The sequence below is a fragment of the Haliotis rubra genome, unplaced genomic scaffold (assembly GCF_003918875.1).
Source record: "Haliotis rubra isolate DU_JTF1 unplaced genomic scaffold, ASM391887v1 Scf166, whole genome shotgun sequence".
In the NCBI taxonomy this organism is placed as follows: Eukaryota; Metazoa; Mollusca; class Gastropoda; order Lepetellida; family Haliotidae; genus Haliotis; species Haliotis rubra.
Genome location: NW_025765625.1, coordinates 934,422 through 953,592, shown reverse-complemented (window position 1 = coordinate 953,592; position 19,171 = coordinate 934,422). Strand labels below are relative to the sequence as shown.

The 19,171-nt window shown below is 41.7% G+C and overlaps 1 protein-coding gene across 1 annotated transcript; it reads right to left on the bottom strand.

Moving 5' to 3' along the window:
* Window positions 1–1,887: 1,887 nt before the first annotated feature.
* On the bottom strand, window positions 1,888–7,615 carry LOC124272091. Its single transcript, XM_046707238.1, has 4 exons — window positions 7,447–7,615; window positions 3,814–3,886; window positions 2,827–2,882; window positions 1,888–2,195 (listed from the first exon to the last, which is right to left on the bottom strand). Exons 1-4 carry the CDS (start codon window positions 7,600–7,602, stop codon window positions 2,172–2,174), a joined length of 309 nt encoding a protein of 102 aa, XP_046563194.1. The 5' UTR covers window positions 7,603–7,615; the 3' UTR covers window positions 1,888–2,171.
* Window positions 7,616–19,171: the final 11,556 nt, after the last annotated feature.

The window sequence follows — 19,171 nt, the reverse complement described above, 5'->3', positions numbered from 1 at the left end:
CTTTAAATTTGATGCTATGATTTTTTCTGCTTTTAAATGACAATGTAATGAATATATGTTTTTGAAATAAAACTCATTCCGAGTACTTACAATGTTTATTAATGCAAACTTGTTCTCTTCACTATATGGCTGGAATAATGCCGATGTGACGCAAAACCCAACTCAACTCAACTCAACTCCAGTGGACATACAGTATCAAGACGTGCACTATGTATCAGTAGGCGCCAACTCTTTCAAGAGATCCACTATCTATTACTAGACACACTATCAGTAGACAACAGTCTATCAAGAGGTAAATTATGTATCACTAGAACACAGCTATTTAAATCTATCGCCAGCGGCGATAAACAAACATACTCACTAACGCTGTAAATCGACGGGCTCTCTATTGGAGCTTAAATGTATAAAATAGGCGTACATTCTATTAGTAGCGGCACAATCTACCAGGGGGGGCACAATCTACCAGCGGGGACACCACCTAACTACACGTGCACTGTCTCCTTGTAGGTGAAGAATCCATCAGTTCCATAGTGGGATCCATGATTGTAACATAAAACGGAAACCTCTGCTTCAAATTTGTATCAGTTGCCTTAGTAACAATAAAACACCTAAATATGACCAAACATGAAATCGCGAAAATGTGTTCTCCTCGATCCTTCAGAATTTGATGTTTATTAAAGCTGGTCAGCTCTTTGTACGTACCAAACTTATCGGACCCAAAATACCATCATTTGTACCTTGTTATGATTGTAACCGTTTATGAGTAGGCTTTCAAGATATGTTTCGTGTGCAATGAAATGGATATATCAAAAGTTTCTGAAATAAAAATATTTCAACTTTTTGTTGGAACTTTCAGCTTGTGATATACATAGTTACCTGTGAAGGTCCCTGTCAGAATGAAGTTTTAGCAACCAATGATTGTCGTAAGTGGCGACTAACGGGATCTGGAGGTCAGGCTCCTTTGGTTGACACATGTCATTGTATCCCACTTGCGTAGGTTGATGCTCTTGCTGTTGATCACTGGATTGTTTGGTTCAAATTCCATTATAGCTGGAATATTTCCAGTCTAAATAAACATAGGCTCAGTATTCTTCGTTACACTGCTATACTGAGTCTAAGAAAACCTTGTAGAAGGTCGCGTCAGCTAACCTTTGAGCGACCTTTGACCGTCCAATCAAACGCGAGACGGCCGAACTGATTTAACCAATCAGACAACGACTTCATGTTAGGGTTCGGCGGGACTTACAAAACGATTTTTGGATTTTCTCTTCCCTGGTCGCTGACACTGATCTATCAAACAACGAAAAACCGCATAAAACACAGATATTTCACCTGCAGTATATACGCTTATGGTTTTCTAATGACAAGGTTACTATTTGCTTATATTTTCGCAAGATGACATCCTTGAATATTGACAAAAACGCTATTTTCAGCGACTGTTTACTCATTGCGTGTATCACTCGGAAGCGATCGTGCGGAAAATAGCATTCGGAATCGTTCGATTTTTAGGTAAAGGTTCAAACGGTATGTGCGTATGTTAACTTTCGCGATTTGGTAAGCTGTGTTCTGATTGGTCAGTCCAAAAGGTTAGCTGACGCGACCTTGTACTAGGTTTTGTTAGACTCAATATAGCAGTGTAACGAATAATACTGAGCCCAAGTTTACTTAGACTGGAATATTTCTGAGTGCGGCGATAAACAACAATCCAACACACAAAACCTAAAGTTACAATCGTAAAATTCAGATGTCGTGATAATTTCAGATAATTTAACTAAAGAAAGATCATGTAATAAAATTATTCAAGATGAAGATCTGGATATTCCCAAACCACCATTATGTTCAAGAATGTGACTCATTTCACCTTTGAAAAATAACATATTCCGGCCAGAAGCTGGAGTTAATTTATTGTCTTTTAAACAAAATCGAGACATTTTTTATCCAATTAAAGGTCCTTTGTGTATAAGTGTCAAAAATGAAGGTTTAATTATGATTTATGACACGGAGTATTCATGTGAGAGTGGCGGATGTATACGAGGCAGCAGAAGTTGCTCTTAGGAAAACACTTTCTCGGATCGTATACCACGATTTCCCGGCATCCTCGCTGATAATGTGAGCAGTTCCGGTACTGGAAACTCCATACAGGGTGTGAGTTGCTGAGTCCTTCCCTACTATTACACCAACGATTGGATGGATTCCTGTGAATTAAAGTTACCAAGAAAACAAGTCAGAGTAAAATACTTTGATATTTAAGTAGGGACTGTCATATTGATGTTATGTTACCGTGCAAATAAAGGTAATTCATTTCCAAATTCAACTAGTTGCTCAACACGGTAACTACGGATAACCCAAGATAAATAAGCCAGTTGAGCTTTCTATGACAAGCCAGTAAGTATTTGATTGGTATCATGCAATTTAAAGAGATTTAGCTGAAAATTTGCTGATGCAATGAAAGATTAAATCACCCACGTACTCACGCACGCACGCTCGCTCGCTCGCTCGCTCGCACGCACGATATCCATATTTCAAATTTCGTTGTATCTTTGCTTATTCAGTCAATAAGTTGCTTATTCAAAAAGAACTGATAGTAATGAAAGTTGATTATTTCTAAATATAATTGACTTCAGTATTCACTCACTCTCTCACCTACCCACGCACTCACACATACAAGAAGGATGGGACGTCATTTTTCTGTCGCATCTTCAAGACATACAGTTTGGGAACTGTTTCAGTTCAGGATACCATTTTTGTTATTTGTTATACTTGACTAGTAATACTTTCCACTGTTATGTTGAACAAATCACGTGAAGAAAATAGTTAGTCGACTACCTCTGAAGCCGTCAGCTGACTGCTTGAAGCACGATGTCTGGGAGTTTGGTTGGCGGCTGAAAATAGTATCGTTATTTATGTTATTGCTGTTGTTGTTGTTGTTGTATATCTCATCTAAACAAGACATATACAAGTTAGTATAGCTGGACATTTTTTTTGCAGTGATGCTTACTTTCTTAAGAATGATGAAAAATACATCACATTGAGTTTTCTGCCCCATGACAGTTTTGACGTACACGTACAGTCTACTGCAGATGAGGCACACCGTTTACTACCCCCACGTGACGTCCAGATTATTTCCCCAACGTAACGTTACTCGTATGTCATTTAGTCTACTGCGTGTGACGTACCCGGTCCACAGCATGTGACGTACGTTGTCTACTGCGTGTGACGTACCCTGTCTACTGCGTGTGACGTAACACAGCATGTAACGTACGTTGTCTACTGCGTGACGTACCGGTCCACAGCATGTGACGTACGCTGTCTACTGCGTGTGACGTACCCGGTCTACAGCATGTGTGTACGTACTGCGGTGACAACTCGGTCCACAGCATGTGACGTACGTTGTCTACTGCGTGTGACGTACCCGGTCTACAGCATGTGACGTACGTTGTCTACTGCGTGTGACGTACCCGGTCCACAGTATGTGACGTACGCTGTCTACTGCGTGTGACGTACCCGGTCCACAGCATGTGACGTACGTTGTCTACTGCAGGGTAATGTGACGTCTGCGGTCAACTGCATCTGACGAACTGAGTCTACTGTCGTTTGACGTACTCAGTCTACTGCTGTAATGCACTCTATGTAAGTCAAGTGACATTCTGTATCTGTTGCATGCAACGTACGGTGTGTATTGCATGTAACATTCTGCTCATGACATACTCCATGTGACGTATGTGGTTAATGCATGTGACATACTCGTCTACTACGTATCCTACTCTATGTGACGTACTACGTCTACTACGTATCCTACTGCTTGTGACGTACCTGTATTTCTGACTGGCGTCACACTCGTAGCTCTCCCCACTGACACCATTAACATAGCTCCGTTTAGTGAATCCTGAAAAACACGTGACAAATATGTATGTGGCACTTCACTAGTGCCCTCTGGTATTTATTATGTCCATAAATATACACCACACATAATCGCCAAGCAGAAAATGTAGAAAATCGTCAATAACCCCAATACGAATCTGTACCTCACTGATACAAAGTAATTATTGAACGATGACTCAGGACCAAAAGTGTACAATACATCACCCACAGACTGAATGTCATCACATCACGATCCCTAAAGAACAACTGTCATCAATCTAACCCCTCATCTACACTACCAGCCCACAAGGTCTCATAACGCCCAGACACCAGCAATCCCTCTGTCACTAAATCACGTTCAAGCCCAGGGATAACAATTAGAGTCAATACGGCTCCAGAACTCCGAGCCGATACGATCAAAAATACAAAACAAGCACCTATTAACAAATCAGCAAAAAATACTTTCTTGACTAATTCAACTAATAAGGGGCCGGGACGGGTGGTGGCGTGACGGGCCCTGAGATTAGGCTCCTGGGACGCTATCATTGCTGCCCCCCCTTCCCCGAGCCCCTTTTCTGTATCATCTTATGTCCCCAAAACACGTAACATATTTTCGTGACAACATATATTTAAGTTTTTAAAAGACTTCACGAAATATGATGGGAATGAAACTAAAAGCAGGAAGCATGTGCAAATTGTAACAATCATTAGCTGTGAGAATTAGGAGACAGAGTCTGTAGACTTGTTCAGCTTTTACCAAATTACTGAACAGTGGCACCAACACACAGCGGTCACAAAAGGTACGGATCTGAAAGCCCATCTCGCATACGTACGTGGCGGTGAGGTAGCATAGTGGTTAAAGCGTCCGCTCGTCACGCTGAAGGACCGGGTTCGATTCCCCACAATGGGTACAATGAGTAAAACCCGTTTCTGGTGTCCCCCGCAGTGAAATTACTGCAATATTGCTAAAAGCTGCGTAAAACCATACTCACCAGCCAAGATTTGTCTGGGACAATAGTAAGAGTGAACCTGCGACACGTACGTGCCTACTGTGTACTGGGGTCTGGTTACGTCACTTCACGTATATTTCCAGCCAGTTAGTTGCGCCTGTTATTTCTGTACGCGTATCATATTCCTGACTCCTAAACAATATTTATTTGTCTGCAATTGGACATTTTCAGCTCGATCGACATGAAATCTTTCGCTATTGCTACCGCAGCAAAGAGTCAACTTTCCACTTTCCACTCTGAAACTATCACGTATTCTGAACGTCTGATCGAGAGCAGATATTCTGCGAGGCATGTTTTGTGACATAATCACGTAAAAGAGAGACAAAAAACTTGATCGAGAAGACTCCAGATTGATCAGAAAAGCGATAGTTGCACAATTCCGCCCAATGGTTTTCATCAGGAGAGAAGTGCGACAGCTTGGCGCTCTTCTTTGTAAAAACTATCCCCAATTGTGCGGAACAGCGAGATAGTTTGTTTTCTGCTTCGTGTTTATTGTGTTGAAATTGTCGAAAAACCGGTCCAATTCGCAGTGCTTATATCCGAAACAGTTCCACGTCCAGATATTGGCTGTCCTTTTCAATATGACCCAGTGCAAAGCGATTGATCGACAGACATAATGGCAACAGCTCCTCACATCACCACTAGGAGCCGCCACCAAACCGTTTACCTCTGTTGACCCAAAGAAAAATATACAATGAAAATAATTAAAGCAAAAAGGCAGATAATTTGCAGCAAGATCTAACAAAACCAAGGCGCACAAATGAGAAATCGGAGAACTTGTTTCTAAAGAAATTATTTTTTTCCATACAATTGGGACAACGGGAAGAATTTGGAAAAACGGTTTAATTTCCCAGAACTTGATAAAAGAAACTGAAATTCGAACTAGTTTCGTGGATTAGGAAGGAATTTCTGTTTTTCATCTCGCCATTAAAGTCATAAAGTTGTTAATATCGGTATGTCCTGTTGAAAATAAACTGAATAGACAAATCTCCCTGTCAAAGAGAGCACGTTTAATCAGATTTACTCCAAAGGTTGTAGATTAAAGTATTTATTCAGAATGACCTGAACGTACAATATCCGTAAGCGTACGTGATATGTTGTTAATCATACTACTTTAATTGTTATCCGGCCCCAAGTCGAATCAACAACGAGTAAAACGTAATTTTACGAGGATTTCAGCCTGACGCAAAGAAAACATGAAGAGGAAGGCTTTAGGCTTTGGTGTTGATGTGAGCTACAGTGCCTATGACTCAGACCAACCGATACTGATTAAAAGCGTGTGGATTTGATTCGAACGTACAGGCAGAACAGCCTGCACTATCTACTTTTAGTGTGCTACATCTTCGTTGGTCGGTGGCGGTAGGGTAGCTTAGTGGTTAAAGCGTTCGCTCGTCACACCGAAAGCCCGGGTTCGATTGCCCACATGGGTACAATGCATGAACCCCATTTCTGGTGTCCCCCGCCGTGATGCTGCTGGAATATTGCTAAAACCATACACCCTCACTCACACATTCATTGGTCGGCTAGTTTAGTATGCGAGGTTAAATGCGTTTTTTATGTGAAACGATGCATTCAGCAACATTGCAGTTGTAGGACATCTTTCTTTAAATAATCTGAATTAATCCGAACCAGACAATCCAGGGATTGGAATGGCGAATATCCTATCTCGTAAAAGAAATGTACAGCGCACACCCTTGTCCACATCCATACTACAAAACCCACCACCGAATTGAGTGAGTGAATTTAGTTTTACGCCGCACTCAGCAATATTACAGCTATATGGCAGCGGTCTGTAAATAATCCAGTCTGCACCAGACAATCCAGTGATCAACAGCATGAGCATCGATCTGCACAATTAGGAACCGATGACACGTGTCAACCAAGTCAGTGAGCCTGACCACCCGATCCCGTTAGTCGCCACTTACGACAAGCATGGGTTACTGAAGGCACATTCTAACCCGGACCTTCACGGGTCACCACCGAATTGAGTGAGTGAGTTTAGTTTTACGACGCACTCAGCAATATTCCAGCTATATGGCGGTACCACCGAATTAAAACTGTAGTTATCCAACAGTTAACTAACAAGCCTTGAATGGTAGTAGGGTAGCCTACTGGTTGGTGCGATCGCTAAAGACGATGCCTCACATGTGAAACTGGTTTTATGGTGTCCCCGGTCGTGATAACACTGTACCATTGCTAAAAGCGATGTAAAATTATACCCACTCACCTACCAACCCACTCACTCATTCTGCGTCATACCAATGGAACTTTGAAAACCATCACAAAACATGAATCACGTCCATCTGGACACGTACCCTGAACCCGTGAAGATCAGAGATAGAACTAATCTTCTGCAACATGTGCTTGTCGTAAGAGACGACTAACGGGATCAGGTGGTCAGGCTCGCTGTCTTGGTTGATACATGTCATCGTATCCCGTGTAGATCGATGCTCTTGATGTCAGTCACAGGACTGTCTGGTCCAGACTTGATTATTTACAGACTTCCGTCATATAGCTGGAATATTGGTGAGTGCGGCGGTAAACAACAAACAAATAAACAAACAAACAAACGTACCCTTAGTGGACCTGGAGCAGAGCCACAGCCGGTCAGCAGGCACACACAGAAAAGGGTTGACCTCTCCACACTGGACGACGTTGACGGAGTCGTGGTCGATGCAGCAGCCGCAATCCGTCCTGTTGGAGTCGAACGCGCACGTGCACGTAGCGCCATCTGTCCAGGTGTATCGTTCAGCTGGGGAGGAAGTTATATGCAATATAACACTCTGAAGCTATCGTGAGAACCAGATAGTGTTGCCATACAATTTCTGTCCATGACACCGCAAATCGAATTCAGGTGAGGTGAGGGTGAGGTGAGGTGAAATGGGGTTTAACGTCGTACTTAAGAATATTTCGCCCATATGACGACGTGCATGTGTGTGTATGTGCGGCTGCTTGTACTAGCCCATAATTAAGCTGGTTTTATAGTGCTTGCTCACTGAGATACCATGCCGCAGTGAAGCATGAATACCCCACATCATACTGACTCCGAGCCGACCAGTCCTTGTTGTACCCATTAATGCCGAGCGCCAGACAGGGACCAACAAGTACCATATTTTAACGTCTTTTGGTATGACGCGGCCGGGGATCGAATCCGCGACCTTCCGCTCTCCGGGCGGACGCTCTAACCACTACACCACGGAGGCGGTACTCGAATTCAGAGAAGGATAATATGTTTACGCTTTTAATGTACAATCGGTTATTATGCATAATACCTGAAATGCTGTTGTGAGATATTGATCTTTAGGCCTGAAAATGTGCCTTTGGACGGAATTAATATTAAGAGTAAAGAAATTTGTGAAGAGAGAGTGCCCATTTGTAATTAAAATGAAATGAACTTAGTATAACCACGTGATTAATGAAAGTTAGTTATAACATTCATAAAAATTACAAAAATATATGTATACACAGTACTATTTGGAAACAAGTCAAGTGTATCATATGTAATATTCGGGATTAGAGTTTCTCAGCGGCTGAGTGGGTTAGATGGCTGACTTTGTGTGCTCACTCTGACAATGAGGGTTCGAATCCCGGATGGTACTTGGAGCACAAAAACCTCGTTAAACTGAGTTAATTCATGTTTTGAATAATAAAGACATTGTGTGATTAAGACGAGCTGTTGAAGCGTAGATATTCGATTTGATGGTGTAAAGTAAATAGAACCGGATTATCACAGTCATTGACAAAGGATTTAGTCTTAAAAGTGTTTGAATCCTAGCTCGGAATTAACTCGAAGACATCAGTGTGTAAGGTACTCGAGACGGATTTGTGTTGGTGTATTTCACGCAAAAGGTGACAATACAGTGATCAACATCATAAGCATCTACGCAATTGGGATATGATGACGTGTCAACCAAGTCAACGAGCCTGACCACCCGATCCCGTCGACCCGTGAAGATCCGGGGTAGAATAGGTCTTCAGCAACCCATGTGCTTGCCATAAAAAGGCGACTATCTTGTCGTAAGAGGCGACTAACGGGATCGGGTGGTCAGTTTCGCTGACTTGGTTGACACATGTCATCGGTTCCCAATTGCGCAGATCGATGCTCATGCTGTTGATCACTGGATTGTCTGGTGCAGACTGGATTATTTACAGACCGCCGCCATATAGCTGGAATATTGCTGAGTGCGGCGTAAAACTAAACTCACTCACTCACCCCGATCCCGTCAGTCACCTGTTACCACAAGCATGGGTTGCTGAAGACAAATTCTAACCCGGATCTTTACGGGTTAACAATGAAAAAAGTACTTCACGTCTACATCATTAGCAGAATCAGTAAAATAGACAGAAATGAATAATCCTCAAGGCTTTATCGACCTTCCTAATAGTGTCAAGGAATGACACTCAGAACACGTGTGTTGTGCTGCAGCGTGTTTCACGTGCTAACTATTTGATATGGTTTGGTGTTTTGTTTTGCAGACATTAACAATCTTGCACAGGATGTCTGTCGTCAACCACTATCCTTATTTTATACCTGGTGGAAAGAATTCCAGGTCATGATTCCCTACCTTTTAAACAACACACATCAGGCGGGTTACGGACATGGGCCTAGATTTTCGAAGCTCTCTTAGCGATGCCATGCATTACCATTAACTTACGACTATCTTAGCGCTAAGAGAGCTTCGAAAATCTAGGCCATGGACAACTTCAAACGCGTAGGACCTGTGTCGCTTCTATTTGCCACAAAGATGACTCGCTGTCATATGAAGACTTGCCAAAACTTAAAATTCCAAGCGGAAGTGTAGAGATTATAAATAATGACTCATTATATCACATATATTAGGCGGATACCAATTAAATGCTCTTCAAAGTCGCAAACGTCTAGGATCTGTGTCTCTTCCCTTTGTCACAAAGCTGACTCGCTGCCATTATGGAGACTAACCATGACTAGAAATTCCAAGCGGGATTGTTGACATTGTAAATAACTACTCATTATATCAAATAAGTAAGGTCTGGCTTTCTGCAGTACACAGCATTTGTCAAACTAATTACACGACACATGTTTTCCTTTCCGACCAAAACCGCCATATTGCCACCGCGCGTGTACTCCTTGCAGCCTCTTTTGAATGTTCACAATAACAAAGGCTCCACGCACCGCATTTCTTGTTGAGTTTGACGCTCAAATACTCCATAGGCGCGACCGTATCGACACCTCGGTCCCAACGGTCGTTGAAGTTTGTGATTTGAACGGGCATGGTGTAGTGGCTGGCGTCACGGACGTTGCTCCCATTCATCTGCACGCTCATCTGCAGCACTATTAGGGCGGGATCGCTGAACGTCAAACGACCAAGCTGAAATAGGATTTAAAATTTAGTATCGAACTCCGATATTATAATTTTGTTTAGAAAACCGGAAAATATCATCAAAAGAGTGAACTGTGATGACGGTTTTGTGACAATCAAATCGAAACCAAATAAATCAATTGTATTTTACGCCGCTGTGATTAGTTTAGTGAACCTAAAACGATGGTGGTGTCCTATGCTGAAATGTGGATAAACCTTTTCCGACATTTGTTTGTTTTGTTTTTTGTTAAACGCCAACTTCATGAAGGCAGTATTCTAGCTATATGACAGCTGTCTGTATAGGGGCGGTGGGGTAGCCAAGTGGTTAAAGCGTTGGCTCGTCACGCCGAAGACCCGGGTTCGAATCCCCACATGGGTACAATGTGTGAAGCCCATTTCTGGTGTCCCCCGCCGTGATGTTGCTGGAATATTGCTAAAAGCGGCGTAAAACCAAACTCGCTCGCTGTCTGTATATAATCGAACATGCATCAGACAGTTAAGTCGTTGACAACATGGACATCGGTCTACGTATTATGGATACAAATGTCGAAAATGCTGCATCTACATACTTTTTCAGAAAAGGAGGTGAGGTGAGGTGAAATTGGGTTTAACGTCGTACTTGAGAATATTTCGCTCATATGACGACGTGCATGCGTGTGTATGTGTATGTGCGGCTGCTTGTACTAGCCCAGACTGAAGCTGGTTTTATTGTGCTAGCCCACTGAGATACCATGCCGCAGTGAGGCATGAATACCCCACTCAGACACATTCTACTGACTCCGAGACGACCAGTCCTTGTTGTACCCATTAATGCCGAGCGCCAGGCAGGGACCAACAAGTACCATATTTTAACGTCTTTTGGTATGACACGGTCGGGGATCGAACCCGCGACCTTCCGCTCTCCGGGCGGACGCTCTAACCACTACACCACGGAGGCGGTCTTCAGAAAAGGACCCCACCATCGTTTTAGGTCACACGTTGTCGACGATGCAACGTGGTATAACGTCTGTGCAACGTGATATAACGTATGTGCAACGTGGTATAACACCTTTGCAACATGGTACGTCTGTGCAACGTGATATAACGTCTGTGCAACGTGGTATAACACCTTTGCAACATGGTACAACGTATATGCAACTTGGTATAACGTCTGTGCAACGTGGTATAATGTCTTCGAAACGTGGTATAACACCTTTGAAGCGTGACATAGCGTCTTCGCAACTAGAATATGAAGTAAACTCAAGTAAACTGAAATCCAGTATGCTCAATTACACTCACCGTTATTCGGATATACGGGCCCGTATCGATCACTTGGTAGGTGTAGTCGCGCGGGAAGGACCCGGACACCCCGCGCAACGTCATGGACGGCAGGGGGAAGACAATGGCCTCAATGTCGTACGCCGTTGCGTTGGATTTCACACCGTGGGAGATGGACACATGCAAATCAACGTAGTTTCTGGTGAAATTTGTAAAAGTTAATGACAGAGGGTATTTTACGGTTAAAACCACGTTAAAAAGAATGAGGTTAATTGGGTTCGGATTGACGAGAGTTAAAGATTGTGTGAAGGAATATAGTCTAACACCGTTATAAACAGTACTCCAGTTATATCGAAGGATAAAATTTGTGAGTGAGTTTAGCTTGACGCCTCTTTTAGCAATATTCCAGCAATGTCATGGCGGGGGGAATACAGAAATGGGCTTCACAGACTGTACCGGGTCCTCGACGAGCATTAGAATACAAGACCGCCCCGGATGATAGAAGAGCGCTAACTAGCGCAGGTCTTAGATGCTTTTGTCTTTGGTAACACCCACAAGCATTGGTGCTGTCAACCCTGGAAACCTGAATCAGGGCCAACACCAACAATCAAAGGTTGAACGGTACATATCCTGGCCCTGTCCATACGCAGCTCCCTAAAACCTGTTAGCGTTATGGGAATGATACTAACACATTACTCACCTGAAAATCCTGTTCATTTGATATTCATTTGAAAATCTATTTTCATTCCCTTTCACCCAAAACATGAACAGTTTGCTGGTCATTTCGGATGTCTTGACAAGGTATGTGCTGTGAAATATTACCCAGCTCCCAAATTCATAGCAATTATGTTTTTAAAGAATAAAAGGATATCATTTCTCTACGTTCAGGACCCGGGATTCTTAATGACATGTCAAATTTGATTAATTGATTAAAGATAAGTAATACGTGTCTTGTCCAGTACAGGCCGCAGAGGTCGTGAGATGAAGGTCAAGGTCAGGACGTCTGGTGTCGACGTCAGGAGCTTCAACGGTCAGGCTCATTTTGGACACCATGATCATGCTGTTCCCAAACTTGACGCCAGCGCCGACCGTCAACACGTCGCCGTCAGACATATTTGCGTAGTCCTCCAATCGAAGTACGAATCTCACAGCGGTTCCGGATATAACAGAACCGTTGCTAATCAACCGAGGTAACTGAACTGACCCAATATCATTTTGATATGAGCCCAGTGTTGACTGCATCATCGGTTTCACGTGAGTGAGGTCATCAGTGACGTCATCAGTAAATCCGTAAGTACCATTTATATCCATAGTATTGATAGTAAGCATCACCTCCCTTGATGTATTCTCGTACACGGTGATAATTTCGACCAGAGGTTCCGCGTTATCCTCGGCCAAGGTCAAGGACACGTTACCTCCGAGTTTCTCCCGTATGCCAATAATGTTTGACGAAGGGGGGTTGAGTTTGGCGTTTAAGGGTGGTGTGTAACGGTAGTTTGAGTATATGGTAGCTTGTGCTGTTGCGTTACCATCGAGGATATGGGAAGTTACGTCTATGAACGTCTGTATACGTTGACCAGGACCGACGTCATCTAAGAGAAACATAACATGAAATTATATGCATGGAATCATATGTGAGTGAGTGAGTGCCGCTTTTAGCAGTATTTCAGCAATGTTACGACAGAGAACACCAGAAATGGGCTTCCCCTTGTGGGGAATAGAACCCGGGTCTTCGGTGTGACGAGTGAGCGCATTAACCACTAGGCTACCTCACTGCCCCATATGCGTTCAAATACAGCGATTTAATGGAATGTATCATGAAAGAGGAAGATGAAATATAATACTGATCACGATATTTACGCTTACACTGCAAAAATTGGGAAGAAATAAATCAAAGAATAAATGAAAGCTATTAAAGTGTATCTCCAGATTGGACGCTTGTAAATTGTTGCTAATGTTTATGTTGTCCAATAACTTGAAAAACAACGGAACATGTTTGAAACAAAAGATAACGTCACAACGTTTTCAAACATGTTGATTTACCGTTAACTGTCATATCGCAGGTTCCATTGAACACCCACTGGTTGGCCTTGACATTGAGGAGAGAGACGTGGTACACGCCATCCGAGTCCACAGCTTCATCGACAACCTTCATCAAACAAAAATGATAAAGATGTTTTCAAATTACACGAAAAAATCTCGTAATACTTCAAAAGCTCATTGTTGCTGAGTCAGCGCTATACGGAATATATTAGTGTTAAAAGCAATTTCGTGCAATAAACCAACGCTATTACTAAGCACACTTCCTCTGTAATGTTCCTGTTTGTGATTGGCAATAACGCGAGTAAAGCAATATTAGTAAAAGTTATAAAGTGACACGACTTTCATTGACCGATGACTTACCGTGGTTGAGGTGGAATCAATACGAGGCTGTGACCCGGTGTCAGGATCAAGTTCAAGGCCGTTTAGGGCCCATTGAACAGAGGATGTAGAGTTGGAGAACTGAAGTTATAGAGATTAGTCACATGAGCAAACCGTACTTGTTTGCACTGGGAGTTGACCTTGCGTACATTGTAGCACACATTTTGGAATCAGGTTTACAGCATTGGCGGTTTCAATATGGATGTGAGGAGTAGATGGGGCAGAGATACGAGTTTAGAGTGGAGGCCATGATCATGAAGCCTCGACGATTCATGATTCATATTTCATGATGTTTGAACCCAAATCTTGTTTTCGTCAGCCATAATGATAGTCATGCTAAATGAGCCATACCCTTAATCCCGTACACTCCCTCGTGTGCGAGATATATACTCATGCCAATAATGGTTGTCACCCCCCTTCCCACCCCAACCCCACACACAGCTCACACCCACAACCCACACCCCTCTCCAATAAAAAAAATTGAAGGGGGTGACAACCATTATTGGCATGAGTATATCTTGACCGATAATAGAGGCCTAAAGTGTAGACCAACGATGACCGGTGCTTTCGGGATATGTCAAGTGTGCTTGAGTATGCTGTAGTAATAAACAAGGTATAGGCCTTCCTGTGTTCAAATATATACATAAACAGTGCTCCATGTTTGGATGAAGGCATCTATTGGTTGTAAATAACGGTTTTGTTTAACAAGAATTCTGAATTGCAGGGAAAAAGACATTAATTATTGTGTCCGCCTTATAGAATATGAAGTCCAGTGTGAAACTCTATGGGTATTACTAGGTATGAATAATTTGAATCTAAAGGTTATTATTGACTTATGTTAAAGCTCTATGTTGACCTATTTTAATGACCTATGTCAACCTACTTTAAAAATCCATGTCTACTATGTTAAAGACTGATGTTAACGATAAATGTCAAATTATCCTACGGAAGAATGGCGACTTACAAGAAAGGCCTATGTGGACGTATTTTACCTATGTCAACCTACTTTAAGAATCTGTGTCGACTATGCTAAAGACAAATGTCAGATTATGCTAATGACCAATGGCGACTTAGTTTAAAGGCCTTTGTTGACCAAAAGCTCACAGCTCATTTCAATGAGCTATGTTAACCCACTTTAAGAGTCTGTGTCGACTAAGTTAAAGTCAAGTTATGCTAACAACCGATGGCGACTTGTGTTAAAGGCATATGTTGGCGTATTTAGTTCCCTATGTCAACCACTGTTAATTTAAAGACCCATGCCAGCCTGTAAAAATGGCTTGTGTTAACTATGTCATGTATCCCAAGTCGACTGTACGTGAAACGTCAGAGGTCAATACACACACAACGTCATAATGTTAACTCTCCAGAAACAACATGGTATCCCATGGTAATCTGAGCAATATGGCGCTAAAAAGAGATGCTTCGCGGAAAGCTATGATGCGGAAGAGATGAAAACGCTAAATATCAACCAAGAACACAAGCCGGTTGTTAGAAGATATACCTCGTCTTATAATAGAGAATCCCTGAAAGAAACTACACTGACCCACACCATGACACTTACCATTCGACATTTAAACCACTGTAATTTAAGACAGTCCTCACTAACTATATGCGAGGTATTCATTGCAACACGAGACACAGATCCTCAGGACATTTCTTCCCAATTCCCCGCAAGCCATTTTCATCTCACGGTATTCCCCAATCTATAATTATCTGGGTCTTTGCGCGTTGACGCCGTTGACAGTGAGCGCGCAGAGGTATTGGAGGCCATTAAGGGTACCCAGTCATGAAGGATCTCCCATTGGCAGCAGTCTCTAATATCGTCTGGTGTTGCTGATGTTCCGCCAGCTTGACCAGCTTCAGTACATCCAGTAAAGACAGACTGATTTACTGCAATGGCCAAAACCAGTCTCCCCGACCCGGTTACAACTGTTCCCATGTTTATGGTTATGGGGACAACACAGGAGGAATAAAATCTCTTGTAACACATTCTAGTTTAATTGAAACGGTAAAAAGCGGCACTATTTTCTAATTACAGTCACATTACCAATAGTTTACTGACTTCCGCTGGGATTTATAGTTCAATTTGCCAAATCTGTTCACTATACAGAAAATCTGCTTCGTCGGGGAATAATCAGAAAATGGCGAGGTCGTAGTTTTTAACCTTCGCGTTTTTCAATTATTTTGGTTATCAACTTGATGGTTGGAATGCCTGTCTAATTCCCACATTGTGAAAACTTGCAAGAAATCAAATTGAGTCCAGAGCCGGGTTGAATCTTCAAAACGAATCTGTCGCGCTAACAGCCCAGGAGTTAAAATTACTTGGCAAAACTGTATTATAGTCATCAGTTGAAAATATGATCACGTGTTTATGTATAGAAATTAATTCCCAAATGCAGTCTTGAAAGTCAAATCGTGCCCAAACGGTAGACCCCTATTACATCTTCGTCTCTTAACGTTTTACCGAATGACTATACACTATAATGTCGCTTTGTAAATTGATTTTCATCTACAGGAGTTTTGGAAGGAAATTGGAACGTGTTTGCAGTATGATTTTCTCGAATAGATGTGAAGGCTATTATCGTAATAATTCCGCTTCACCATTTCGGCAAGCCGGTGTGTATTGGGGAGCGTGTCTCGGCATGCAAACACTGACATCGCCGATAGGGGGCAGTGCCCCATACATCCGACCAATTGGAATTCGCCTCTTATCTGCACGTGCATATCGATCCGTCGTTTTTGTCCGTCGTAAAATGCTGAAACTGTAAAGTTTCAAAAGGCGTTATGTTACAAAGAGCTGAGCATTGCTTTGAAAAAAGTACACCTTTCATTTCACACATGCTTAAAAAGTTATCAAATTTACTTTGATGAAACGCATTCATGAAACTCGCAGCCGGAGCGGTTAATAAAACAGATATCAGTTTGCAAGTGCGGGTATTGTGAACTGCGCGTCCCTCTAAACACTAATTAACAATCAACGTCAATAACACGCTGTTGTCTGTGGATAAAAATACAGCTTCCTCCCCTTTTCACTATTATTATTTCAAATTGAACATCCATATAATACAACTTGTTATTTTTAAAATCTGACGGAAATGACACGGGTAACTTTTATCTGACATCTTTCCATTGCGTGTTCTTTTCCCGCCATCCCCTAATGTCAAAGGCACCACATTTGGACGCCAGTTTTGTACAAGATGTGAAAGCCTTGCACAAATGATCGTATTTAGTCTCTTATATAATAAACAATTATCGATTATCTGGATCGATTTCTGAAATGAGTGCTTAGGTTGTGTCTCTGTGCAGGGCAACCTGACTCCGCATCGAAGAGTGCATCCGAGTAACTGTTGTAGAACATCGTTAAAGACAGCATTACAGTAACTGTTGTAGAATGTCGTTAAAGACAACATTACAGTAACTGTTGCAGAATATCGTTAAAGACAGCATCACAGTAACTGTTGCAGAATATCGTTAAAGACAGCATTACAGTAACTGTTGCAGAATATCGTTAAAGACAGCATTACAGTAACTGTTGCAGAATATCGTTAAAGACAGCATTACAGTAACTGTTGCAGAATATCGTTAAAGACAGCATCACAGTAACTGTTGCAGAATATCGTTAAAGACAGCATTACAGTAACTGTTGCAGAATATCGTTAAAGACAGTATCATAGTAACTGTTGCAGAATATCGTTAAAGACAGCATTACAGTAACTGTTGCAGAATATCGTTAAAGACAGCATTACAGTAACTGTTGCAGAACATCGTTAAAGACAGCATCATAGTAACTGTTGCAGAATATCGTTAAAAAGACAGCATTACAGTAACTGTTGCAGAATATCGTTAAAGACAGCATTACAGTAACTGTTGCAGAATATCGTTAAAGACAGCATCACAGTAACTGTTGCAGAATATCGTTAAAGACAGCATTACAGTAACTGTTGCAGAATATCGTTAAAGACAGCATTACAGTAACTGTTGCAAAATATCGTTAAAGACAGCATCATAGTAACTGTTGCAGAATATCGTTAAAGACAGCATTACAGTAACTGTTGCAGAACATCGTTAAAGACAGCATCATAGTAACTGTTGCAGAATATCGTTAAAGACAGCATTACAGTAACTGTTGCAGAATATCGTTAAAGACAGCATTACAGTAACTGTTGCAGAACATCGTTAAAGACAGCATTACAGTAACTGTTGCAGAATATCGTTAAAGACAGCATTACAGTAACTGTTGCAGAACATCGTTGAAAGACAGTATCATAGTAACTGTTGCAGAACATCGTTAAAGACAGCATTACAGTAACTGTTGCAGAACATCGTTAAAGACAGCATCACAGTAACTGTTGCAGAATATCGTTAAAGACAGCATTACAGTAACTGTTGCAGAATATCGTTAAAGACAGCATTACAGTAACTGTTGCAGAATATCGTTAAAGACAGTATCATAGTAACTGTTGCAGAATATCGTTAAAGACAGCATTACAGTAACTGTTGCAGAACATCGTTAAAGACAGCATCATAGTAACTGTTGCAGAATATCGTTAAAGACAGCATTACAGTAACTGTTGCAGAATATCGTTAAAGACAGCATTACAGTAACTGTTGTAGAATATCGTTAAAGACAGCATCACGGTAACTGTTGTTGAACATCGTTAAAGACAGCATTACAGTAACTGTTGCAGAATATCGTTAAAGACAGCATTACAGTAACTGTTGCAGAAACATCGTTAAAGACAGCATCATAGTAACTGTTGCAGAATATCGTTAAAGACAGCATTACAGTAACTGTTGCAGAACATCGTTAAAGACAGCATTACAGTAACTGTTGTAGAACATCGTTAAAGACAGCATTACAGTAACTGTTGCAGAATATCGTTAAAGACAGCATTACAGTAACTGTTGCAAAACATCGTTAAAGACAGCATTACAGTAACTGTTGCAGAACATCGTTAAAGACAGCATTACAGTAACTGTTGCAGAACATCGTTAAAGACAGCATCATAGTAACTGTTGCAGAATATCGTTAAAGACAGCATTACAGTAACTGTTGCAGAATATCGTTAAAGACAGCATCACAGTAACTGTTGTAGAATATCGTTAAAGATAGCATTACAGTAACTGTTGCAGAACATCGTTAAAGACAGCATCACAGTAACTGTTGCAGAATATCGTTAAAGACAGCATTACAGTAACTGTTGCAGAATATCGTTAAAGACAGCATTACAGTAACTGTTGTAGAATATCGTTAAAGACAGCATTACAGTAACTGTTGTAGAA